General features: G+C 38.9%; 1 protein-coding gene across 1 annotated transcript in view; it reads right to left on the reverse strand.

Moving 5' to 3' along the window:
- Nucleotides 1-26,475, reverse strand: part of RYR2 (ryanodine receptor 2) — a 523,123-nt gene that overhangs the window by 25,137 nt on the left and 471,511 nt on the right. Inside the window, exons 90-100 of the mRNA XM_007452954.1 lie at nucleotides 24,884-24,965; nucleotides 21,090-22,387; nucleotides 20,209-20,273; nucleotides 17,625-17,772; nucleotides 14,557-14,643; nucleotides 13,639-13,857; nucleotides 12,020-12,150; nucleotides 10,667-10,709; nucleotides 7,277-7,410; nucleotides 3,796-3,856; nucleotides 1,837-1,983 (exon numbers count right to left, since the gene is read on the reverse strand). Coding sequence (XP_007453016.1) covers nucleotides 1,837-1,983; nucleotides 3,796-3,856; nucleotides 7,277-7,410; nucleotides 10,667-10,709; nucleotides 12,020-12,150; nucleotides 13,639-13,857; nucleotides 14,557-14,643; nucleotides 17,625-17,772; nucleotides 20,209-20,273; nucleotides 21,090-22,387; nucleotides 24,884-24,965 — 2,415 coding nt within the window. The remainder of the gene's footprint in view (nucleotides 1-1,836; nucleotides 1,984-3,795; nucleotides 3,857-7,276; nucleotides 7,411-10,666; nucleotides 10,710-12,019; nucleotides 12,151-13,638; nucleotides 13,858-14,556; nucleotides 14,644-17,624; nucleotides 17,773-20,208; nucleotides 20,274-21,089; nucleotides 22,388-24,883; nucleotides 24,966-26,475) is intronic.

Raw genomic sequence — 26,475 nt, forward strand, 5'->3', positions numbered from 1 at the left:
CGGTTGTAAATCATGTTTTCTTTCAGTCATATCCTAAAACTAAATAGGAATTGTTTCTAACATCTGGAAATGCACGACTGTTAATAATGTGTATCATAAATATTAAAAAAAATAAAACTAAGAAGTCTGGCTTTGTTAACATAAACCAATGATCAGAGGGAAGGACACTTTAATAGCTAATAAATAACACTATTTTGAAGGCAAATTTTCTCAACATATAAATGAAAGTCACAGTTTGAAAGGTCTTTTTTCAGCTCTATGTAATCTTTAATTCCAAACTATACTTTACATAATGTGTATATATGCATATACATGTATGTATATATAAACATATTTTATAGAATATATATATGAATATACATAGAATTTGTATATGAATACGTCTATTTTTAAAATATGACTTTCACAAAGGTGGTAAAAATATATTTCTGTTTCTATCACAGAAGTTCTAAACACACTAAAATGCATTATTTTTTATGTCTGCTTCCTCTGATTACAACATACCCCTGGTGTTCTTAACTGTGGCAGCATATTTTAAGTCTTTTAAAAATCACTTCATAATTATCTGGAAAAAACATGTCTTAATAGAGGGCTTAATTCACTTCTATAAATTAAGTATAAGGCCACTGTAGATTTCTGTGTGTTTTACCTACATGGGCTATTTAAGCTCTATATATCTTTGCAAATGAAAATTTGATACCTCAAAAAGAGAAGGAATAAGGTTTAGAAATAAACAAAAGTTTAGAAATTGAGAGCAGTGCCAGACGTTTTGTGTGAAAATACTCCACAGATTTAGCATCTCCAGTTCTTCGAACATACTGGGAGCTCAAAACCAATTTACTAGTTGACCGATGAATATGCATAGTACACTTTTTGTCACTGGACTCATGACGTGCCATGCATATCATACTCATATTCAGAAACTAGAGTGACATATATAAGAACATTGTGCTGAAATTTAGAAAACTGAAGGTCATGATAATGTGAATTTAACCATGGACACAGTTCAAGGTTTTGGGAAGGGCACTGATTTTAAAATACACTGGATTATAAAATTCTGGAAAAGAAGGACTCTGTTATTCTAAATAACTAACAGAATGTGTTACCTCCCACTGGACACTTGATAAATAGAGAATGAATTGAGAAGTTTATTAATAATGAAAGTTTTAACATTACAAATGGGTTGTATTAGAACATAAGCTGATTATCTGGAATTAAGCCAGCTTTTCTCCAAGTAAGCATGACCTTGTCAGTGTGAAACATTATTATTCCTTTTGCCCAATTTAAAAGTGGAGAAAAGAGCCCATGAATATCCAGTTTTAAAATACTATATTAAATTAAGAATGTAGCAATCTCAGGTTTTATTACTAATATAACTAGTGTGTTAGGATGCTGCAACATATTTTGGTTTAGCCACCGTATCAGATACAGCAAATATCACATTAGGAACAAAATAATAACTATCTTCCTGAGTGTTTAATGTGCTTGAGCCTGTGCTAAGACCTCCACATTTCCGTTTTTATTTAATTTTCACAAAACCCCTATAAGGTAGGTAATTTTATTGTACTCATTTTACAAAATGAGGGAGTTGAGATTTAAAAGAATGCTAAAGAATTTATCCAAGGTCACACAGCTCATCCATCAAGCCAAGACTTGAATGTAGGTCTCGGGGGCTCTCAAATTACAAATCTGCACGGTTTACAGGAGAAAAAGCACAGATCCTCTACTCACAAAAGTCTTTAAAACTACACTGTCATTTGAGGTTTGGTGTTACTTCTGTTAGGATATTTGTTGCTTTTTCAGTTTTTGCAGGGGGAGGAAAACGTAAACTTTTACCTGTTTGCCATTGTGTGTTACTGATGACAAGATGGTTCTTAACGTCTTGAATCCCATAGCAATGTCAAGAAGATGAGCGGCAAAAAAAAAGTTGTTATAGTGTCCGAGAACGGACATGGCCATGTACCAGGCAAGGTAGAGGAAGGACTATTAAGACAAAATGAGAGAAAACAATGTCAGAAAATAGAATACATACTATTGTCAAAAACGACTCTGCTCTCATTCTATGATAATCACTCCACTGACTTTATCTTCTTAGACTAAAGATTTATATAATTCCAATCAGTTATATCAGTTTGTTTGTGCAGTTTATTTTGATTTAGCTGTTCTGCAAGGTTCAATGCCATTCTCTCCTTTATATCAGAGTGGCTCTTTTTATTTATCCTCGCACAGAGAAAAATGTACTGACTTACTACTCAACAGCAACTTACTAATGTCAACTATTGATAGTTTGGGCCAGATAATCCTTGGTTGGGGATGCCATCCTGTGCATACTAGGATAGTTAGCTAGCAGCATCCCTGGTCTCTACTCACTAGTTGCCGGTAGTAGAACTCCCCCTCTCCAGTCATGACAACCAAGAATGTCTCCAGATGTTGCCACATGTGGCTGAGTTGGGGTGGCCTCCTTTTTATTCAGGGGAGTTGCTTCTATTGTTGGATGAGAAGTTAGCTGCAAGACACCTTACTAACAGTTGACGGTCCTAAAAGATAATTCAAGACTTGATTTTGAGCTCTTCAGAGGGTTCTCTAAGATACCCAGAGTTCTGGGCCTGCGGCTGGGTGAGGCAGGGTGGGGACAGAGGCAGGAGTACTGGGGGGACGGCTGTCACAGGTCTTTAGGAGAATGGAACTAAGGTTCACTATAAAAGTGCTAAGATTAGAGCGAGATTTTGAGACTAAATGAGATGTCCAAGGAAGAAAGCACGGCAGCAAGAACAGCAGGAGGCCTTAGGGGAGGTTTTTACGATCCTTTCTGTAGGAGGAGTGAGAAGACGGTAAAAGAATTAAGAAGCAGTAATGAGGGGATGGGCTGAGATCTGACAGCAAAAACTGTAGTCCATCTATTCAGCCATGTTTCATGATTCTCTCTAGCAACTTCCCATAGCCAGCGAATGGTAGCACAAAAACAACTGACAGTAACTGTTATTTAAACTGGAATTTCTAAGAATCAAAAATGTCATGCTGTTGAGCCAACGAGGTAGTATAATGTGATTCTCTGCCTTGACAGCTAGTGGCTTTTAGTCATGGGTGATTTTTTTTCATAATATTTTGGATATATACGTGGGTCCTATGCCTAACTCAGAAGCTCTTATGCTCTTTGATAAAAGAAGGATCCATCAAGAAAAAGAGCACAGTAATTTAATGTACTTTATTTGGCAGAAACAAATGGATTGATGTTAAAAAAAAAACTTAAAAAAATTTATTTAGAACTTTCTAACATCTATAAAAATTTTGAAGAATGCGATTGCTCAACTAAAATTTGAATGAAAATACACATGAATTTGCATCTCCATTTCATTTTCTCGTGTAAATATATTTTCATTTTAATTTTTCAGCTACTGAAAGAAATGGAATGAGATATGGGCTGATTAATCATATATTTCTCTGGGTCTTTCTCAGATGTGGTCAGTATTAAATGAACTGATATTTAAGTAGCTAGCTTTTTTTTTTTTTTTTTGCGGTACGCGGGCCTCTCACTGTTGTGGCCTCTCCCGTTGCGGAGCACAGGCTCCAGATGCGCAGGCTCAGCGGCCATGGCTCACGGGCCCAGCCGCTCCGCAGCATGTGGGATCTTCCCGGACCGGGGCATGAACCCGTGTCCCCTGCATCGGCAGGCGGACTCTCAACCACTGTGCCACCAGGGAAGCCCTTAAGTAGCTTTCTTAAATAGCCATCTTTCCAGCCACAAACTCATCTAATCAGAGTGCGTTTTACTTTGTGGTAATGAAGTTGGCTTACATTGTCAGTGAAAACAACTCCTAGCTTCCACATCTGATACTTCACATCAATAGAGTTCAGCCTGGAAAGACAAAAAAGAAGAATTTGTAGATATGTACATGAAGCAGAGACTCACAGGCTTGCAAAAGCCTGCTGTCATTCACTCTCCATGGGGCAGAGCTGGCAACCATCTCAGGAGATTAGTTCTAGTTCAGGAGCCCAGGGAAGAGCTGAGAGCTCTGTGGGAAAATGCACTCCAGAGTTTTGTGAATTTTTTTTTTTTTTCCAGAGGAACCTTGGAAAACAAAACAAAGCATCACTATGTCTCTATTACTTAAAAATAGTCTTTTCTTTTTGACCTTTTCTTTTCCTATATTAAATATAAAATAAACACTTTATATGTGACAGTTATTCCTGGAAACTACTAAATTAACTAACATAGGTATATCGAAAGTTTCCTCCCTAACTTTCATTATATATTCGTAATTGCATCCCAACAGAATAATTTTTAGTTCAACTAATAAAAACTTGCATAAATGTCCACACTTGTTTTACAACTGTACCGATTTTGCCAGTGAAAGGGCTTATTCATTGTGTTTTTGTTTCCTATCGTTTTCAGAAATGCCCCTTCTCTACTTCCTTCTCTATCCAAGAAGGAATTTAACCCTTCCCCTTGGTTCCCATAGTGCTTTCTACAAAGCACCTCTCTTTATAATCGTTTCCCATGTTGTTTTGCAGGCATAGGTGTGTATGTATGTATGTGTATTGATGCCTTCCTCACTAGTCTGTGAAATCCCCAGCACCAAGCACGTTATATCGTACACTGAATGTCTCTCAATAATGTTGAATGAGTGAATCTTAACATAATATTCATGATCTTTGCAGATTAAAATATACACGTATTAAAGTATACTTTTTAATTTTCACTTTTTTTCCAGAACTTGTCACTGGTTTGTGGGGCTAGAAATTATAATTTTGTCAGCCTTTGCAACATTCCAGGGAATTGATATGATAATAATATAATTTTAGTGTTATTTTCAAAAAGGCTTCTCTAGACTTACTGTTTTAGTCTTTAACTACTCATTTAATCATTTCTTTTAATTAGGCCAATCTTAAATTACAAGTGCAATGATAAATAGTTGATAATCTAAGCCGACTTCTTAGGAGACTTTTCCCCTTAGAGTTAAGGTTTCATTTTGTAAGGAAATAAAGCAGTCTTTGAGTTATAATTAATTTTATTATTAAATAATATTTTTTAAAATTTCATGAATATTTACAGTGGGTTTCAATATAAGAATACTTTTTTTTAAAAAAAGAAAGATGAAAAAAATAAAAACCACTGGATAATTTGCATGAGAGCATGATTATTTCCCATGAAAGCAATCCAAAACAAAATAAGGGTTTTTATCAGGATGTCTGAACTTCCCACGGTCGTTTCTAACTTTATTTAGAAGTTTGTTCTTATGATTAGTTGTTTTCCATCCCTGTCATGCATTAGGGTAGCAAGTTTCCTACCAACAGCATTAAGAGTATTTTGTAGTATACAATACTCTTTTCTCACCAGTAGTGGCAGTGATGCTGTTTGGGTAGAGCTGACTCCACCCCCAGGGATGGAGCACAGCTGATCTAGGCCAATCAGGGCATGGCATTAACCTGGCCACAGGGCTTGGTTCAGGGGTAAACTAGAAGCCAGAAGCTGAGGAGTTTTGCTAGATGGTTTTGAGATTATAAGCTCTCCTCTCACTCCATAAAGACACACATGAAGAAGCATGCAGGCTTTCTGGCTGCTGGCAGCCATTCTATCCCCAGGAGGTGAGCTGGCCACTTGTTTAAATGTGCACTTACCAAGCCCTATGTATCTGATTGATAAATAAATACATGCACACATAGATACATGAATCATCCTTGTATGCAAATGTTCACATTAAGATACTATTCATATAGAAAACAATCTTTTAAAATTCCATCCTTCTAAACACTTTAATAAAGGAACACTATGTGTAAATTTTTTCCTAGTAATGTGTGTTATTTACTAGATCTTTATTCTTCTAATTTTATTATCCATATTTAAAGGTATTAATAAAAGCCACATTAATTTCTTGGTACTTTGCTAGGGGTCAAACCTGCAAACATTTACTATGTAAAACGGGAAAATTCCACTAATTTAAAACTGTTTGTTCATAGTAAAAAAAAACAGTCTAAACTTTCCTTCTATTTTTTCAGACATTTTCTAGAGTCACAAATATGACCATGGAAAATGCATAATTCAGTAAAACTATTTAATTCTACATTGGTTATCAGGGATCTGAAAATGCTAGTAAGAAACTCAGCAGCCCCACTCTCACCATAGTCCTTACGTGATATTCTAACATAAGGGCCTTAATGCCTAAGGGCTGCCAACTGTGTTTCATCTTACGTATAGTGACCACATTTCTTTAAGAACCACATTTGTTTTCTTAAAGTACCCAGGTAATATTTTAAATTTAAATTCATAACTTGCTATATATTTGCTTATCTAACTACTTTTGAACTGGGTTCACATTATTTTTAAAGACCCAGCTAGCTCTAACAAGGTTTCAGAGAGATAAAAAGTATTTGACCAAAGAGATCAGCCAAAATGTTGTTTTTTAATGCTAGCTAAAATAGTTATCTAAGACAAACTAACATTGCTCTACAGAACCTTAAATATTTATGTTTTCAGAGAGATCATCACATACCTAATTGACTGATACCTTAAATACACAGGTAAGGGAAGGTAACGATTACATTTTTTTCTAAAATCGTTAAGTGGCTGTACAATAAGAAATTACATTTTAAAAAGCATGTAGCCTTTACAACTGTAATTCTAGAATTATAGTTGATTAAGTTTGCAAGACAGATACAGATGTATATAATATACATATATATATGTATACTAACACTACACGCGCACGTGAAATTCAATCTCAGGTGAATTCAGTTCAACTGGTTTACATCCTTCTAATTATAATCATATTATTCCATGCAAGCACTGTATAAGAGTGCCCCATTTTAAAATAAACTTTCCAAGTAATAGTACATTAAGTATACCAAGTCTTTGCTATTTAAATAAAACACAACAATTAAAAGAATATGATAAACTTATTTCTAATAAAAGGTCTACATAGCTCCCTTTTCCAAAATAAGAAAACTAACTTCTTTTCAAACAGGAAGCATTAACAAGTCAAATATTATGCTTTTGCATCTTTGACTTCAACTTAAGTGGCATTTAGGGATAAAAATCGATAAAATAAATCTTTTTTTCTTGCTTTATGTAAATAATGGAAAAGTCACCTTCAAAAATTAATAGATTAAATCTGCTGATTCCATAGTGCTAAAATATCAGGAAGTACAAAAGCGGACTTTATATATTCTCTGTTTCTCTCACTGAAGGAAAGGAAATCAATGCATTAGCAAGTTCAGAAGTGTATTACTTTTTCCTCCTTTCCACCTAGACCTCGGATGGAGCAGAATGAACACTCACACGGCCGACAGGGAGCTGTCTTTCTTTGGCTTCTTCTTTTCCCGGGCATCGCTGAAGTCCAGGGCAGCTTTGTCCATGCCAAGTAACTCGCTGATTCTGTCTCGGCCATAGAACTCTCCATATTTATCCATAACCTGGGGCAAGAAAAAAAGCATTTTACTGGCCTCCACCATTAAGTAATCTCATCTGTATATGCACATACAAACATCTAATTATTTTTATACATAGTATATATCGGTCTTACTTTCAGGTTCACTTAAACATCTAACTTAACGGCTCACGTTCTGTGATCACACTGCTTAAGGTCTTAGTGAACTTATAGCGTGTTAAATAATGCCTAGCTGACGAACAAGATTTCTTATGCAAGACAGAAAGGCAGGCAAAAAAGAGGCTAGGCTCAAGAAAATGGGTAAAGAGGTGGGAAAAAATGGAATAAAGTAACTGCTACCAAATTCATACTCTGTGTCAGGAATTATGCTAAGAGGTCTAACTTGCTTTTCCCTCATGGGACTGTCATAATATGTAAGTTTCCTGTTGTTAGCATCCTACTCTGCAGATAAAGAAATTGAGCTTGGAGAACATAACATGCCCAGTCTCAGCTTGGCAAGAGATGGGGTGAGGACACATCCAGGCAAGGCTGACTCCCAGCAAAGATCTTCTGCATAGAGCACGGCATGCCACTGGGCTGCCCATGACATGCTGGTATCCCCTCTGTGGTCTCCAGGGCAAACATTCAACTCCTCCCATAGTATCCTGACTCCAGCCATTCTTCAATAACACCTGAACCTGGAGCCTTGTCACCATCCACAGGTCCTCAGTTTAATTCTTACCTAGAATGGATTCCTTGTCCATCATTAGAATCACTTCTTTGCAACCCGCCTTGGCTTCCTTGCCCCTCTCTCTTCTGTCACATTTGTCTGGGCTTTGCCCAGATGTTGGGTTTTTAGATCAGGGCTTAGACGTGGGCTAACAGATCACCTGTGAGCTCAGTACCTCTGTCTCTGATATAGTGACTCTTGGCCTACAGTTTATATACCATGAGGATCCCGCACATCATTGAAAATGGAGGCAACAGGAAAAGTAATGAAAGAAACACAGGAGGAGAGAGAACGGGCAGCAAGAGGGGAAAAAGAAAGCAAGGAACAGGAATATAAGAGAAACAAAGGAACTGAGAACCAGCGAAAGAGGAGGGGGAACGTTAAAGTAAAATATTAGAGTGGATGAAGGAAAAATACATAAATAGAAAGAAAGAAAGGATTAGCAGAAATAAAAATGAGCTTTTTCTGAATGTATACAATCAGGTAAATTAAAAGAAAACATAAAAGAGCAACGGTAGTGAAAAAGCCTATGAACGTACACTATTTAGGTTCATTAAAACAATTTGTTTTCCATTATTCTCACAGCACTGAAAATGGGCTGGGCTGATCTGAGTGGGAGTTCTTTAGGGGTTGTATTCTCACCCAGGAGAACAAACTGGACCTCAGAGCAGGAACGCTATGGATTGTCTCAGCTGCAACTGCAATCTGTCTATTTATTTGACTCTAGATATATCGTGTCCTTCAGAGAAACTCTTGCTTTAATAACTTAGAAACTGCTTCTTCATACTGTTAAATAATTAATAAGAATAAAATATTCAAATTATCTATTTTACATTACTTAAAAATTATTCTTTCAGAGCTCTGGCCTAATTTGGATGCACTCATCTGCATTCGTGCAGTGCTACTATTCTGTGGTCGCAAGGGGACAAAAACTTGCACCAAAATGAAAATCAACAAACACACTGCTTCTTCCAACTAGGAAGTCTTGGGGGGTTTTTTGTTTTGTTTTGTTTCTGTTTTTTAAAATGTGCTTCATTTTAAATAATGTACTTGATTTAAATTCTTGGCAAACTCTCTATCTCCCCTCAGACTGGTAACAAAAAATTTGCAGTTGCTAATCACCAGCCACCCTATGAGTAGTTCTCAGCTGGTGGAATCAAAGAGAAAAAGACCACTTCATTCGGCAGACATTTGTGGCCATTCGCCCTGGACCGTATACATTGGAGCTACCGCTCATTATGGTACGTGGCATGAAGTGATTCAGTTTGGCAACTGGAGGGTTCAAGGAATAAGAAGGAGCTACAAAATAATGATTACTGTATTTTACAATGTACAAGTACTGGTACATGCATTATTATATTTTTTTTTTTTAAAAAGTGACCTACATTAAATCCTGTGTGGTAGGAAGAGCAGAGATAATCCTTGTCTCTCGAAACCAGAGCCGACATAGGTGCCAGAGTCCGTAGCTGAACTCCTGTTTGTGTTCTTTCTATCACGCTCTGATGCAGTGTGCATCAGAAGAATAAAACTTTATCAAAATAAAAAGGTCTTTGAAGTTTAGATAAAAGTAAATAAAATTCAGTCCTTTGTTGGTATACAACAACCTTACTTTTCTTTTTTTTTTTTTTTCTTCTTGCGTTATGCGGGCCTCTCACTGTTGTGGCCTCTCCCATTTGCGGAGCACAGGCTCCGGACGCGCAGGCTCAGTGGCCATGGCTCACGGGCCCAGCCGCTCCGCGGCATGTGGGATCCTCCCGAAACGGGGCACGAACCCGCGTCTCCTGCATCGGCAGGCGGACTCTCAAGCACTGCGCCACCAGGGAAGCCCAACAACCTTACTTTTTTATTGTAAGGGAGGATCCCAGCCCTGGTGACTTAGCTGTCTTATCAGAAAAAGAGCCTTCAGTCAACTTCAGTTACCCGAACAATCTCAGAGAAAATTCTTACCAATTCTTGTTAATGTACAGACTGAGCACTGTTTAATCACCTGAGTCAGATGACAGGTGGGTGAGCAATGCTTATTTATTTTTTAGCTGCAGAGTATGGATCTCTTATGAAATTTTTGAAATTCATATTGAATCCCATTTCCATATTGAAATGACATTAACAGACAAAGCCTCAGTATCTCAGCCTACATATGAGCCACAGCAAATTCAAATCTGAATTGCACTTTAGCAAAAAAATAGAAACCACCAGGGAAACAACCTTACTTTTTTATTGTAAGGGAGGATCCCAGCCCTGGTGACTTAGCTGTCTTATCAGAAAAAGAGCCTTCAGTCAACTTCAGTTACCCGAACAATCTCAGAGAAAATTCTTACCAATTCTTGTTAATGTACAGACTGAGCACTGTTTAATCACCTGAGTCAGATGACAGGTGGGTGAGCAATGCTTATTTATTTTTTAGCTGCAGAGTATGGATCTCTTATGAAATTTTTGAAATTCATATTGAATCCCATTTCCATATTGAAATGACATTAACAGACAAAGCCTCAGTATCTCAGCCTACATATGAGCCACAGCAAATTCAAATCTGAATTGCACTTTAGCAAAAAAATAGAAAATTTAAGCCCACCTTTCTTTTAACAAATTTGTCCCAGTAGTTGTTGGGAAATGACCTAAAAGATATAAAAGCATAGAAATAAAATAGTATCATTTTAAAAAAATGATAAATAACAATATATTTTTTGGAATAAATAAAATACTTAAAATAATATGTAAACATATATTCTTCCATTCACAAAAATTACAATGAATTTTCCCCATCTTATCCCATAATTTTTCTATCATAAGTATATTAAATATTATTTTAAGTGTTAATATATACATGTAAATCACAAAAGAGACTACGGGCTAATATTGTAATGGAGACGAATATGAGCATATTTATTAAATAAGCAGTCTGGTTATATTTTTTCTTTCTGTATAATGTGTTAATGTATACATTTCTTTGTCAATTGTCTATAAAAATTAAAGTATCTAAAACTGTCATTGTTTTCCCTAGGAAGTAAAAAAAATCTCATTCCCACTAGTTATCCTTAAGGAAACTGAGCATAACACCATCACATGATTCCAGCATCTTAACTAATATAGAGTTCACCTAAGGGGACAGACTTGATTCGATTTAGAGTTGCTGAACAAAATATTGAGCATTTAGAGTAAACATTTATAACACACAAACAAATCATCCCCATTTGGAAACCCAGAACTTATTAGAAATCATAACTCTTTAAGAATTAGCAAAACTAATCACAATAAAAAGAAGCTATTTCACTCTTGAGTAGTACAAACTACAGAAAAATATTGTATCACTAATACCTCTAATAGTGTAAAGTTAGACTTTTGTGATGGATTTTTATCTGCAGCAGCAGCTGGTAGTTTGGATCTAGACCTCACAAGGCGAAATCATTAGTATAAAGAAAAGTATTTGTTTTTCTGTCTTATATTTTACACGTCATAATGTTTAGCTAGTTATATGCTTCGCCTCTGGATGATACCAACTGAAAATTTCCAACTTAGATTAAAAGTGTGAAATTCAATATTTTTGCCTTTAATGCTACAACTCCTTCCTTAATGAATAATTTTGGCTTCCTCTATGCTTTTAGATGAGATAACCCCACACTGCGGGTTATGTACCTCCAGCTACACACTTCCCTGAACACTGAGTAATGGATGTTATGTTCCATCAGTGCTCTGGAAATGGACTCAAAGCCATTTTTGATGGAGGAATTCAGAACACAGAGGGCAAAAATTGATGGCATCCATTAAGAGACTGATGGAGCTTATTAGTCTTTTGATTTTCTTGGCTGAATATATAACTGTTATTCACCTCTGCTAAACTTTTGATAAATCTGCAAGAACTCCAGCAAAGTATTTTATGTCTTGAAATTTCTGAGCACAGAAATGTCTCGTCTCATTCTTTACTCACTGTGTGTTGATTACGAGTCTATCCCACTGGCCTTTAATATCATCTTCTGAAGGCTGCTCTGTAATATAAAGCCCATCAAATTCCAATTTTCGAGCTACTTCCTTTTCTCGCTTAAAAATAACCAGTGGGACCTACATTTGAAAAATAAACATGTTAAAATTAGTTTAGATTTACTAGCATCTCTTGTGGTCACTATCTTTACAAAACAGCTTTTGGAAAGAACTATTTCCCATGTTACTTCCAGGAAGGTAAAAATTGAGTGAAAATCAATCAGCTGTATTTAGGCAGAAGGAGGCATCTAGAGGTTTTCGAAAAACAAAAGACAGTATAGATATTATATATAATGCATATGTTTTTAAACACGTAGAGGTTCATAAATAATTGCACTCACGAAATCAATTTTAAATATTAAAAAGATTATACAAAATTGCTTTTGTTTTGCATATTACATATATATAATATATATGGATGCAATAAAACATAGCACTAATGTTCCAAAATGCATACTTCTAAAAAATTTGTAGAGTTTTATTTGAGAAATCTCTTTAATAATTCCATGCTCAGCATGCCCATATGCTATTTTGAAAGAAATTTTAATTTCAACATCAGCAAAAATCTTTGTCAGTTTGCCAGAATGTCTCCAGAATTTACTGATTCCCTTTTCATATGGACAGATTTTACACAAGGCACAGATGCAAAAAAGATGCAGACATTCTGGAAGTATCCAAGAATAACCCCTCTCTCCCGCCAATAAAACAAGGGAAGCAAAGGGAGGTAGAGGAGTTTCTGAAGAAAAACTTTATGTTCTAGTCTTTTACCCTGGACCCTGGTTTTTCAAAAGTCTTCTGGAAGTTTCCCAATCAGAAGCAGGGCACAGTGAAATAAAAGCCCTGCAGTAAAAAGGTGTCATGTTAGGAAAAGATAAAGAGGTTTGCAAAGGTGATGGGCAGCCCTGAGCACTCAGAGAGACTATCTTGAGTTCTATTCACCAAACTATAGTGTTCCCTTGGTAAGGCTCTAGGGATGGAGCTCCATTATTTTCCGGGTGACGTGACAAACAGTGAAGCATTTCTGCCAAGGATAGCGAGAGATACATACCTAATAACAAAACATTCAAAATGACTCTCAGAGGTCCAATATGATGTATTTCTAGAATTCCTACTACACTGAGCACTGCTAGGAGACATAGTGGGTGGTCACTTCTGTGGGGTCAAATTATAGGTGAAACTGGCTATATGTGAATAATTACTGACACGTGTGAGAAAACTACAATGTGACAGCCACATCCCCTTCCCAGGGCAGCCTGCATCCAGTGACTCGTCACCAGGGAGCTCTAAAAGCCCAGCTCCAATGCCCCAGCCCAGGGTTACCCTGAAGGGGCATCTCAGCTTCAGAACGCAGACCTGTGATATGCCCTGTTGGGTCTGTACTGTAGCCCCATTTTTCCCTTTTCTCCATGCTGCTCCCTCCCCTTGCCCCGCAGGTGTTTATGGAACATTCCCTAATAAACTATGTGTATGTAGTTTCCATCTCAGAATCTGCTTCCCCAGAAGTCCAACGTGCAAGAGACACACACACACGTGGACACACACAGGTTCCTTGGTGCCTTACTATCTTACTTTCAAGCAGTAGTATCCAATGATGCAGAAGAAAGAGATAACCGTGTGCAAAATGGCTAAGATACGCAGCGTGGGCTCCATGTAGCCGCTGCTCTCTTCCAGCACATAGTGAACTGCAATGATCCTAGGCGAGCTGCTGTCCAGGCTGCTAACTTTGGCATTTTCACTTGAACTGCGAGTGGGGAGCTCCTTTCCTTCAGCCACAGAAGAAGTGGAGACCTGATTCAAATCATTTGAAGTACAGTCAGTTCATTTCCTCTGACATCAGGGTAAACAAGAAACAATGGAAACCCAGTCTTAGCAAATAGCTGGATGTGAAACCACTGCACGATGAAAAGACTAAAAGCAAAGGCTAAAAAAGATAGCTTTTTCAGTATCTTGTAATAACCTATAATGGAAAAGAATCTGAAAAAGAACATGATACATATATATATATATATATATATATACGTAGAGAAAAAATATATATAAATATAACTGAAATATATATATATATATAACTGAGTCATTTTGTTATATGACTGAAACTAAACCCAGACATGAGGATTCCAGTACATGCAGGAAATAATTAGATGGCTAAGCTGCCTTCTCAGTGATCAAAAGAATTAAATACAGTACAGATATGCCACACCCAGATACAGTAACAAGTGAGATATTCAGCCAAATTAGACTCTGAGTACTGTGGGTAAATCCTCTGCAAATCCAACATTCTTCAGTGGGGGCATTTCTCACCTAGTGTGAAGGAGCAAATCTATCCCTGCTGTACTAGACAGTCAGCAATATGCCTGAGATTCAGGTTTTCATTTTCATCAAATACATTTAAGCATTGGTTTTGATGTGCTCACTAGTGGATCTCTGAAATCTTTACATTCAATTCAGTCTTTCATATTGGTTATTAAAAGACTAAGATGTACATACCTTATAAAAGAGCAAGATGAAATTGATTGCAAACGCGACAAATAAGGCTAACATTCTCATGTTGTAAAAGTTGCGAGCAAAATAGTTCTGAAGGTGAAAAAAATTATTAAAAGGTCATTGAATCGAGAGACTTGAAATTTGCAGACAATTGAAATAAAGCATTCATGCATTTACCCAAAACTATTTGTTGGCCCACTGGGTTTCAAGTCCCATGCATGGTGCTATCGATGTAAAGCACCAAGCTTTACGACGTACACCACCACGGAGGAGACATAATGAAGAAGCACATTCACAGATAAAAAGCGTAATTTCAGGGAATGTTAAATGTTATGAAGAAAAATCCATCAGGTTAAGGACTTAGGGAACAGGGGCGCTATTCAGACAGGTGGTCAGAGAAGGTCTATCTAAGGAGGTGACGTTTGAGCTGAGGCCTGGGTGCCATTGGACGGCAATCAAGTGAACGGTTGGGGACGGGAATGTCAGAGAAAGAGCTTGGAGGGCAAAGGTCCTGAGTTCCAGGTGATGCTGGTGTGTTTGACGGATAGTGAGGAGGTAGCGCAGTGAGAGGAGGGGAGAGTGGGAGGGAATGAGGTCAGAGAAGTGAGTGGGGGACAGGGTTCTGTAGCCCTCTGGTAAAAAGTCTGTTGCCCCTTATAGCGCAGTAGTTCAGTGTCTGATCGCTGGGACCACACTGCCTGGGCATAAAGCCTGACCTCACCACTGACTCACTGTGGGATGTGGACAAGAGACTTAATCACTCTTGTAGCATCACTTTTCTCACCTGTAAAGTGGGGATAACAACAAAACCTGTCTCATAAGTTTGCTATGAGGATTAGGTAAGCTACTATAGGGGAAGTTAGTCATTAATCTTGTTAATATCATTGGAATTATTATTTTATTCTAAATGGGATGGCAAGCTCTTGGAGGAGCTGAAGAGGGCTGATGCAATCAGATGATTTGAAAGATGATTCCAGCTACTGAGTATAAAATAGATTGGAGGCAAGCATGGAAGGCAGGAGGAGACGAGTTAGAAAGTGACTGCAGGATGCAGAAAGAGATGGTGTTGCTGGTGGTGGCTTGGACCAGGTGGTGGCTGTGGAGGTGGTAAGTACTGGGCAGACTCTGGGTACATCTGGAGGAGAGAGCCGAGAAGAATTATTGTTGGGTTGTATCTGAGGTAGGAAAGAAAGAGAGGACTCAGAGATGATAATTCTGGATTTGGGGGTCTGAGCTACCAAGTAAATGGTTGGTTCTATTTTTTGAGCTATGAGGGAAAAACATACAAAACACTTAGAGGAGAAGTGGGTTTAAGGAAAAAGGTTATGGGGCATACCAAGAATTTGTTTTAATATTAAGTGGGAGATGACTATAAAGTATCTACCCGGATATGCCAGGGGCTTTAGCATCATAAGGCCATACATAGCAAAATGATATCTCGTTAGTTATCCCTCTCTGTGGACACAGCCCATTTTGATGGTGTCATTTCCCCACACACGACCCTGACTTTTCTGCCACCGTTTATAGGACCAAAGTTGGCCACCACATCCAAACCGGGTCAGTCACATTGGTTTTCTGTGGAAGGTGGGACTGGGTCATAGGTCAGAGTTAGGTACTCTGGTTATCTGAGCTGGGAGGTCACAAAGACTCGGGTCACGAGGGGCCTGTGGCACCTGGTGTGGTCATGATTAGGCTGGTGCATGCAAACAGGTGAACAGAGAAAGTCATATTGCAAGAGAAGCAGGAAAGTAGGAACTGTGACCTCTGAGACAGAAGGATGGAAGGAAATCTCAATTATGTGCTTTACTCAACTGCGGTTACACATACTCTTCAGGAACCCACGGGGACTGCTGCAGCTTATTACAGTGCCTGTGCAGCCTCACACCCTATACCACGCCCAGACCACACCTGCAGCCACGTCCACTGTGACAACACATCAAACCAGTGGTTATCCAGAGTTGCCTCAGAAACATCTGTGTTCTGTGTACTCTGCATTAAATAATATAGTAACATACAAGGTAGTTTAAGAAAATATAGGTCAAATTATTAATTAAAATATATATTTGTATACATTTTAAAAAATGTGTCATATATACATTTATGCATAAGCAGTTAGAACATATCACCACTGAGAACAGTCCATTTCCCTTACAGGTGAGGTTCTATACTACATGAGTTTCTTGTCTATTTTTTTCTCAAAGGCTAAGTATGATTTTGCCTTTCAAATGGCCGTGTTATGGAGTACTGCTCATAATTTCTAGGTCTGACATTGTTGGTCAGTACCTCTTACAGGTTTATTCTAGACATTCATCTCCCAGTCTTTTCCTGCTTGAAAAAATTACGTATAATATTTATGCACATATACATACATACACATATAAGAGGCCTTTCAAACAAAATTTTTAACAATTCCATCCTGTATGAATAGGAAGAGAGAACTAAATCTCCTTTCTTTGTTTGCTACATACAAGTATATATTTTATTAATTGGGAGAGCATTTCCACAAAATGTTTAGGACACTACATAAAGAACTGTCTTCTCCCTCTTCGTTCTTTCATTTATTTACTTATTTCCACTTAAAGAATAATTTGGAATAGACCTTCTTATTATCAATGGAGAGTTGGCTCACTGCACTGATATCGTTATAACTGGAATTTTAACAAAAGGGCGATGTTCTAGAAAGACTGACTAACCCCACTCTGGAACATCAATATGAATTACTTGTCCCCTAGAAGGTATTCTTTGTTATAATGTATGACAGAGCCTTCCATAGTGTTCTGCAAAGAGGGAGCCCCAGGGTTATGTTTATTGACTTGCCCTAAAGCCCTTGTAGGAAGACACTGGCAGTCACTAAATCAAGTGGACCCTCATGGGAATGTGTGCAGAGGTTACGTGTTTGACGACAGGGAGCCGTGGACCAAGGCATTCATTTTAACACATAAACACTAAGATGGGCACATACAACATACATGCAGGGCTGACCCAAGTGAAGGTCAATGCGTATTTACTGCACCCGAATGATTATGATCTCACAGTATATCAGTAACAACATTCATTTTAAAACATCTTACTAGAAGTTTCTGTTGATAGGCTATGATTTTCTTCCAGAATGCTGACTCAGGAACTTCTGGCTCTCCGTATCTGTGTGTGTGGAGCTGCCTCAATTTTTGTTTACCCTTATCTTCTTTGGCTTTTTCTTCTTTTTCTCCATCTTCTCCCCTACGAATGCAAATGAATGAAAAATAAGCCATCCATAAACTGAAGAACTGAACAGGTTTTGTGCCAAAATATACAAACGAACAAATATTTAAACCATAGTATCAGTTTTAATAACTGATATCTCTTCCAATGAATTATGATATTCAGAACTTTAGAATTAGGGGTAGGACTTCTTGCTTATCATAGCTCCCTATAGATGGATAATTTCTGTGAAGTTCAAATCTATAGGACATTTTACAGGCTTCAAGTGTCTTTGTATCTTTGTAAAATATTTAAATGAAAGAATAACAATGGAGACTTTCTTTGTCTGCTACTTTTTAACATACCTTATTTTAAAATTCTTATTTCAATGTTCAGGCTACTAGGATTTAAAATCGGAGGCGGACGCATTTGGTTGTTCTCATGTATAATGGATGTCAATACATTAATTTTGCAGACAATAATGAAATTAGAAGCACCGAAATTTGACACCTAAACCCCTCTAGGTGCAAAATACCAAGCCTTCATGGAAGTATATTTATGCATATGTGTAGTCACATATACGTAACCCACATAACATAACCCATACTTAACTCATATGAGGTCAAACGTTATTTTAACGTTAAAGAGTTGCCATTGAAATGACTGTCATGCCCTGTTACATTTGTCTGCATTTCACTATGATAGTCACTTATGTGGCCATTTTTACAACTGATTCAACAGTTCAAGGTCTATGACAATGAATAGTGCTGACTGCACAAGAGAGACAACAGTGGCCCTTGTGTGAAGCCCAATTCAAACAAACCAACCGTAAAAATCCACTTTTCAGACAACTAAAGAAGCTTAAATATTTAGCGGGTATTAGACGGTATTAAAGAATAACTGCAAATTTTGTTCAGTATAAATAATGGCATGATAATTATGTTTTTTTTAAAGTCCTTAGCAATTAGAAATGTATACAAGGTATTTATGGGTGAAATGACATGGTGTCTAGTATTTTCTTTAAAACAACTTGTCGTACAGGAGGCCCCAAAATATGTGTGTGTGTGTCTATGGTAGGGAGGGTAGGCAGGAGAAAACCTAGATGAAACAAAATTAGCAAAATGTTAATAATTAGCAAAACTTGGTGATGGGTATATGGGGTGCATCATAACATTCTCTCTTTTGTGTGTGTTTGAAAATTTCTAATAACAAAACTGTTTAAAATTCTCTATCTCAAATAACTTGGAAATAAAAATGATTTTCCCTGAAAAAAGTGTTAAGTTATTCAAAAGGTGACTCAAGTGATGTCAAGTAGGCATGTGAAAAAGTTGAATAAAACTGTTTTCCATGAAATATAACATTAGAAATAAGAACTATTTCTGAGTTATACCATTTAATGTTTTAATTTTATAGCTATAACTAAATTAACACAATTCTAAATAAACATTTGCTATTCTAAAAAAAAAAAGAAGAAAAAAAAGAACAGACAATGAAAACAGGCCAAAGGAAGTAACAGAATAGAGGAGAAAAATAAAATGCTACATGAGAATGCTACAGGTGTACTACAGGCACTTAATTTGATTTCCCCAGTTGTTAAAAATGTGCATATAAAACTATATGTAGGTTTCAATTATTAACAGAAAGCCAGTGTTATGAGGAAATTATACATTTTCACTGCTTCATAGGCAGCTCTTTATTTCTCATTGTTGCATTTATAACTGTGCTCCATAGCACCAGGAATATTGCTGAAAATGAAGTTTCCTGGGTCCCAGACCTGCTGATTCAAAATCTGTGCTGGAGCCTAGGAATCTGTGTCTTTTTTTTTTTTTTTTTTTTTTTTACGGGCCTCTCACTATCGCGGCCTCTCTTGCTGCGGAGCACAAGCTCCAGACGCGCAGGCTCAGTAGTTGTGGCTCACGGGCCTAGTTGCTCCGCGGCATGTGGGATCCTCCCAGACCAGGGCTCGAACCCGTGTCCCCTTCATTAGCAGGCAGATTCTCAACCATTGCGCCACCAGGGAAGCCCGGAATCTGTGTCTTTAACAGACTCTCCTGGTGGTTTTTACACAGGTGGCCCTAGGACTGTGCGTTGAGGACCACCATGCCCCAAGAATTCTGTGCCATGGCATTCAGAACGTTTGTCCCCTCCCTTCTTTACAAGGACAGCATAGATGCTCGATTTTAAACAGAGAACTACAGCACTCAGTCATCTTGCAGAGAGCATCACATGGAATCACTGAAGTCTTTTCTGCTGAGAGAGAAACACACAAACAGAATCCTCATGACACAAGAAAGGGGTGGGAGTGGCCCCCAGGGCAGGTGGGTGGTCTACGCTTAACCCTGCCCATGGGCTGAGGCTCTCCACTAAGATGACAGATGTCATCCTGCAGCCTGAGAGTCTCCACTGCATCCCCTGAAGAGAGAGGACGAGTGAAAGACACTAAAACAAAGGAAAGGATACAGCAACTACACCTACTCGGCTTTCTCAGGTTCGGATTTGCTTTCTTCTTTTTCTTCCTTTTCTTCTTTTGCCTTCTGTTCCTTGGATGAGTCAATGGGGAAAAGAGAAGCAGGATTACACATCACTTTTGAATGAGTTTAGGGAGCCCCGTGACCCTGTGTCAAACTGTAACCTATAAATGATACCCTCCTGTCTCTATTGAGATAAAACTGCCATGTGTGCCCTTTCCTCTACTGGTCCACGCATTTCCCCCCTCCCCGCACTCACCTTCCAGGCCAGCAGTAGGTACCAACTTTCTGAGCTCCTTCCTGCTTTTCTTATTTCACAACTACCTTCTCTCCCTCAGTCACCTACTCAAATCCTACTCGTCTTCCAACACCAACTTAAGTCCCACTGCTTAAGTCTCATCTAACTACTCCAAGCTATACTGAGGTTTCCATTTTCTCAACACACGTAACCTCTACTGTCTGCTGCCTATGCTACGTACCACTTAATAATTTTCTAACTTTTTCATGAGTCTTTTATCTTTCTATAAACTCTTCAAGGCAACTTGAAAGCAGTGAGCACATCTTACATTTCTTTTAATTTGCTGTGATACCCAATGTTGCCAGACACCCGGCCAATCCTCATAAAATATTTGTGGATGGAATGATTATCGTTCAGTTGCCTAATGTCAGGAGGGTGAATACTTCAGCTCGTACTTTCATAGTTTAACTTAACAATCTATAAGGAACCTTCACAAAAGGCTAGCTCCAACTGACTAAAAAGCCATTCCTCTTTGGCAAGGCAAGTCATGTACCGAAAACCATCCTGGCACTAGCAAGACGGCTGATGTCAAGTTCACTTATCGTGCCCACCTGAAGTCCAGAGAGCCGCTGTGACTGGAGGTAAGTTACCTGGAACTTTTCTTGCACCTCGGGGATAGGGACGGGGTTGCTCATGAGCTCGCTCAGGCCAGCATTGGGATTATGAGGAATCAGTTTGTACTGCCCGCCTTCTCGCTTCAGGTCCAGGCCAAAGATGTCGGAAAGCAGGTCACTCTCCTCTGTCAGTTCCTTTAAGTCCGTCAGATCTTCGCTGGGCAGGGCGCCTTCCATGGCTTTCCTCTCTCCGTCCTCCCCGTCTCCTCGAACCTCATCCTGCGTGGGGTCCGGCATGTTAGCCAAGAGCTCCGCCACCTTGATCTTCTTTGCACCCTCCACCAGGCTTCCTCCCAGCAGGAGGCTGCCGACGATGCGGGAGAAGCCTCTGAAAACGCTCGCCACGAAGTGCAGGAGGCTCATAAAGACCCCCCAGTAGGACGTAAAGAAGGCCGTGACCATGTCCTTCACCGTCATCTTCTTTACCTTCTTCATCTGCTTCTTCAGGCTCTTTAAGCTGAGCATCCGCATAAGGCTCAAGATATTATACCTGAGGGCGAACAGGGCCGACGTGACTGTCACGATGGAAAAGAAACCCGTCCGCGGCCCCTGTTCCTCTGGCTTCTCCTTCCCGCTCCCCTCTTTATTCGCTGACCGCTCGTTCAAGTCCGACTCCGAGATCTGAGCTGCGAGCTGCATCTCAAATATGGTGTCCTCACAGAAGTTCACGAAGAGCTCCATCTTCTCTTTCTCTCCCCCTTCGTTGACCACATCAAATATAAATTGCCTTTTGGACTCCTTGACCTGGGGCTTCTCCCACTGGGTTCGGCTGGACTCACTGATTTCAAAGTAAACCCTCTCGATGCGCTTGGCACTGCCCATGATCTCGATGCGGCCCAGAAAGGGCTGGAAGTAATTCAGGACGCTCTCGGCCAATTCCAGGAAGGTCTGCAGCCGGGTGTCGTTGGGCATGTGTTCAGAAAGGTTTGTCAGAAGCACTGCCACGTTGAAGCCGATGTCCTTGGCAGGCTCGTGGAACCGCTTGACAAATCCCTCGTAGTCCAGAGTTTCGTTTTCATCCGTCTCTGTGCAGGACAGCAGAAATTCAGTCTCGGACTGGGTATAGTGCTTATGGCTCTCCATCGCTTTGTGGAAGTCCCTCTTGGAAATGACTCCCTTACCATCTGGGTCATACTCTTTAAAGGTATCAGAAGACGTCAAGTCCTTGAGTTTTAAGAACATGTCAAAAAATTTGAGAATCATCTCCACGTTGTTGGAAGATTCCACGAGCATATCAACCATCTGTTTGCCGATGGTGCCATTAACGACATTGCCTAGGGGTAAAAAGAACTGCATTGGCTCAAAATGAACATATTCCTGAAAAAACCAGTGTCTAAGCCGGGTAGAAGCTAGTGTACGTGACTGTGAATTAATTGGAAACTGGTCCAGTTGTATAAGTTGTCGCTAATTTGTGCAGGTAAATATTAAATATCTTAAAATGTCTTAAAAAAAACCCAGTGTCTACAGATATATAATAATATATAATTATAATATATAATATATATATAATATATAATATAAATCTTATATGACATCTGAATCAAAGATAGCTCCTTGTTTATCTTCCAACGTACGAAGGAAAAGATGAGTAATTACTTGTAAACTCTAGTTTCAAAGAGTGATTACATGAACACAAGCAAAAGCATATTTACAAAGTAATTAACGCACATAAAACAGTATGTGAAGAAAAGCTGACATTTTTCCCCTCTAATTGTGTTTTAGGATTAAAAAAAAAATGGGGCAAACATTTATATTATCCTAAAGCCAGAAACTGAAATACAGTCTCATATTAATAATAAAAAGGAGTGTTTGCACAGACATGTCACTGCTCATAAACGTTACCTGATTTCACGCTCATATGTCTGTGAGGCAGGTACTTTTTATTAATTCTGATTTTACTATTGAGAAAACTGAGGTTTGGCAAGGTTAAAGTAAGGTGCTGGCCGTGGCATGATTATTGAGGGCTAAGGCCTGGATTTGAAACAGATCTTCTGAGAGCAACTTAGAGGCTCTTTCTGATTTAAAATGTAAAAGATCTCCCTGCATTTCTTCATGGTCCAGAATGTTTATAATTAGAAAATGGCAGATTATGGCTAAGCTTGAGGAAATGAGATGTTATCCTAAGGTATAGTCATCGAATGCTTTTATTCCATGAACAGAGCTTGATATGTAACACGAAGACATGCATCAGGAAAAAGATGCATGGTGAGGGGTCTGTTGAGTGCATTTGTGAAGCATTAAACACCAGGGTTAAGAGCATAGGCTCAGGAGCCATGCTATTGGGATTTGAATCCAGGTCCCACCATCTGTTAGCTGAGCTACCTGGGCAGACTTCTTAGCCCCTCTGCACTCAGTTTCCTCATTTGCAAAACAGTGATAATATTACTATGCAATTCATAAACCTGGTATTAGGGTGAAAAAGTACTTAAACCAGCAGCTGGCATATTAAATGAGGTTAATTTTAAGTTGTCAGTCCTGCAGTTCCTGTCGCAGTTATTACGGTTGTGGTGTTATTATTATGTAGACCAGAACTTGAATTGAGGTCATGGGAAAAGGATCCTGTGCTCAAAGGGTATAAAGTGGCCGCCAACTAAGGGCTTCAAGCAAATGCTGCATCGTTGAAGTCCTCACGCAAGGTGTGCCTACTGCCTTAATTAGTCAAAGTATAGCTGTGCAGTGCAGGGCGGACTAAGAAACAGAGAGAGGAATTAGGAAGGATTTAAGAAAAAAAAGGACAGGGAACATAATAGCAAACATTTTTTATTTGCTTTGGTCGTATTCACATGATTTCACTGAATGCTTGCATCAGCCTGTCATGAGCCCCATTTCACAGAGGGGGAAAGTGAAAAATGGAGACGTAACTTGTGTCAGGGTCACACTGCCTGCGTGGGAAAGTGGGATGTGGGCGTTGGTGGCAGATCTCAGAACCCAAGCTCTTACCTACCACGTTTACTGTCTGAGACAGAAAAGAAATGCAGTAGCAAAGGAAAGTAAGTTGAAAAGAGAAAAGCGACAGAATGAAAACCCAAGAGAGAGGCATGTGGTGGGAAGACTAGGCTGCCACTAGACTTGGTGGGCTGGGGCACTCTCCCGAGCCTTCTTCTCCTGCAGAATTTTTTTTCTTTTTTTTTTTTTTTTTGGGGTTTCGCGGGCCTCTCCCTGCTGTGGCCTCTCCCGTTGCGGAGCACAGGCTCCGGATGCGCAGGCTCAGCGGCTATGGCTCACGGGCCCAGCCGCTCCGCCGCATGTGGGATCTTCCCGGACCGGGGCACGAGCCCATGTCCCCTGCATCGGCAGGCGGACTCTCAACCACTGCGCCACCAGGGAAGCCCCCTCCTGCAGAATTTTAAGAACCCATAGGAGTCACAAGGCAGTCAGCTCAAAGCAGCAATTTACACAGTTGGAGTGTATCCAAACGTCTGTAATCCCCACCGGTTACAAACAAACAAAATGATAAACAAAACCTTCTTTAGGTATTCTGTCTGAAGAGCATACTCTCTGGGGTTTCACTATGAAATGAAAGATACCACTACGAATGAAGTGCTAGTGATTTCATTCCATAGTTTTGTAAACTGAGATAGGCAGGATTTCTCTTTTTTAAAAAGCAAACTTGGAAAAAGAGTAATCAAGCCAGCAATAAATCTGAGGTATCTGTCCCATCTCAGCGTTGATATTTTATCCTTCGCAGCATGCTGACTACCAAAGCAAGCATGTGTGGAATCCTTAAAATAAAAGATTAAAGGGGACTTGAAGATACAAATCAAAACTACCTTCCAACATGGACAGCAACATGACCACCATGTCCTTCTGAAGATCCATCAATTCTTTCAGCAGCTCAATTTGACTGGAATCCTGAAAGAATTAACATACTGCGTTTGAGATAACATGGGAAACCTATGCAGCAAGAACGTCATACTTATTCTCACAAAAAGAGTATGTAACTACCGATAGCAGACACTTTACAGCAATATAGAGCTAAAGGGAGGCCAAATATAAGTCTGCAGCTTATTCAAAATACACACTTAAGAATTAAAGAGTATTTACTGTTGATTCCAACTCATGTTTATTAAAGTATTTGTAAGGACAATGAATAAATCTAACAAGAGTACAGATGAACTAAAGCAGTGGTGGATCCCCTGGGGCCAGGTAGGCAAGGCTCAGGTGCTTCTGCACATTGGGTATCTTTCTTTTACTTGAGTAAAGACTGGACTTGTCTTTTCTTCTAACTTACTACACCAAGATGCTATATATTTTGTAAAACTTAACATATTCTGGAAAACACAGGCATAACAGTGATAAGAGATAAACTTATCCGACATAAATCTAGGCAAAAATGTACACAAGTATTACCTATATTAATAATGCACAAAATATCTTATTTACCAATTTTACCAAGCTCTCAGATATTTCTCTCGTTAAAATTTTCTGTTTTGTTTTTTGTTTTTCATTTTTCACCGTGAAAAAAAATTATTTTACAAAGATATGTTGTGTCCAAACATCACTTTGCTTAGATTCAGTGCCTGGAAATATGGAATGTACTTATATTTACATTATGACCTCATGAATCATCAGATTTTCTTATTTTAAACTATACTCCTCTTTCTTTTTTTAAAAAAAAAATACAAGGTATCATTTTATTCATATGAATTTTGCTACATAGGAAGCCAAATTTCAACACTGCTGGAAGGATGAGGCTTTTTCTTCCTAAACAGTTGTTACCTTGACTAGGTCTACAAACTGAACAACTGCTAGGTAGCACCATCAGATGTTCATAAAATGATGGCAGTACATCTGAATCGGAACTCTCCTGTGAATGTATAAATTTGGTTCATGCTGATTTCCTTTACTTACTAAAATGTCATTAGCAATTAGTTGAAAGCATCCTGATATTTCCTTACTTGGTTGATTACCAATAACTAGATACTGACAAAGATTCTCTCCTTGACCAAACTAGCCAGCTCCTCTGGGCTCTCTTCCCAACTAGGCTTTAATCTTGTTCTATAACGACTTGAACAAAACACCACCATAGTTTCTAACAGCTCAAGGCTGCATCCCTAGGATGACCCCAGCCCCCCTTAGAGTGCCTGCCTGAGAAAACTCAAGACTGCCAGAAACATTTTCTGTTTGTTCCAGCCAACACCTGACGATAGTAGAACCTGTCTCCCAGGCTCTGTGGGAGGGCAGAATCCTGACTTTAATATCCAGCTGACCCAATCATATTTACACTGAACAACGCTTTGTAATTTTCCTCTTCCCTGACTCTACCGAACCCTGCTAATCCCCCTCCTTCTCTCTTTAAAACGCTTATCACCTCTGTACAAGTCCAAGTTGAGTTCAGCTCACACTAGGTTCTTTTCCCTAC

Source organism: Lipotes vexillifer, unplaced genomic scaffold (assembly GCF_000442215.2).
Source record: "Lipotes vexillifer unplaced genomic scaffold, Lipotes_vexillifer_v1.1 scaffold1088, whole genome shotgun sequence".
NCBI lineage: Eukaryota > Metazoa > Chordata > Mammalia > Artiodactyla > Lipotidae > Lipotes > Lipotes vexillifer.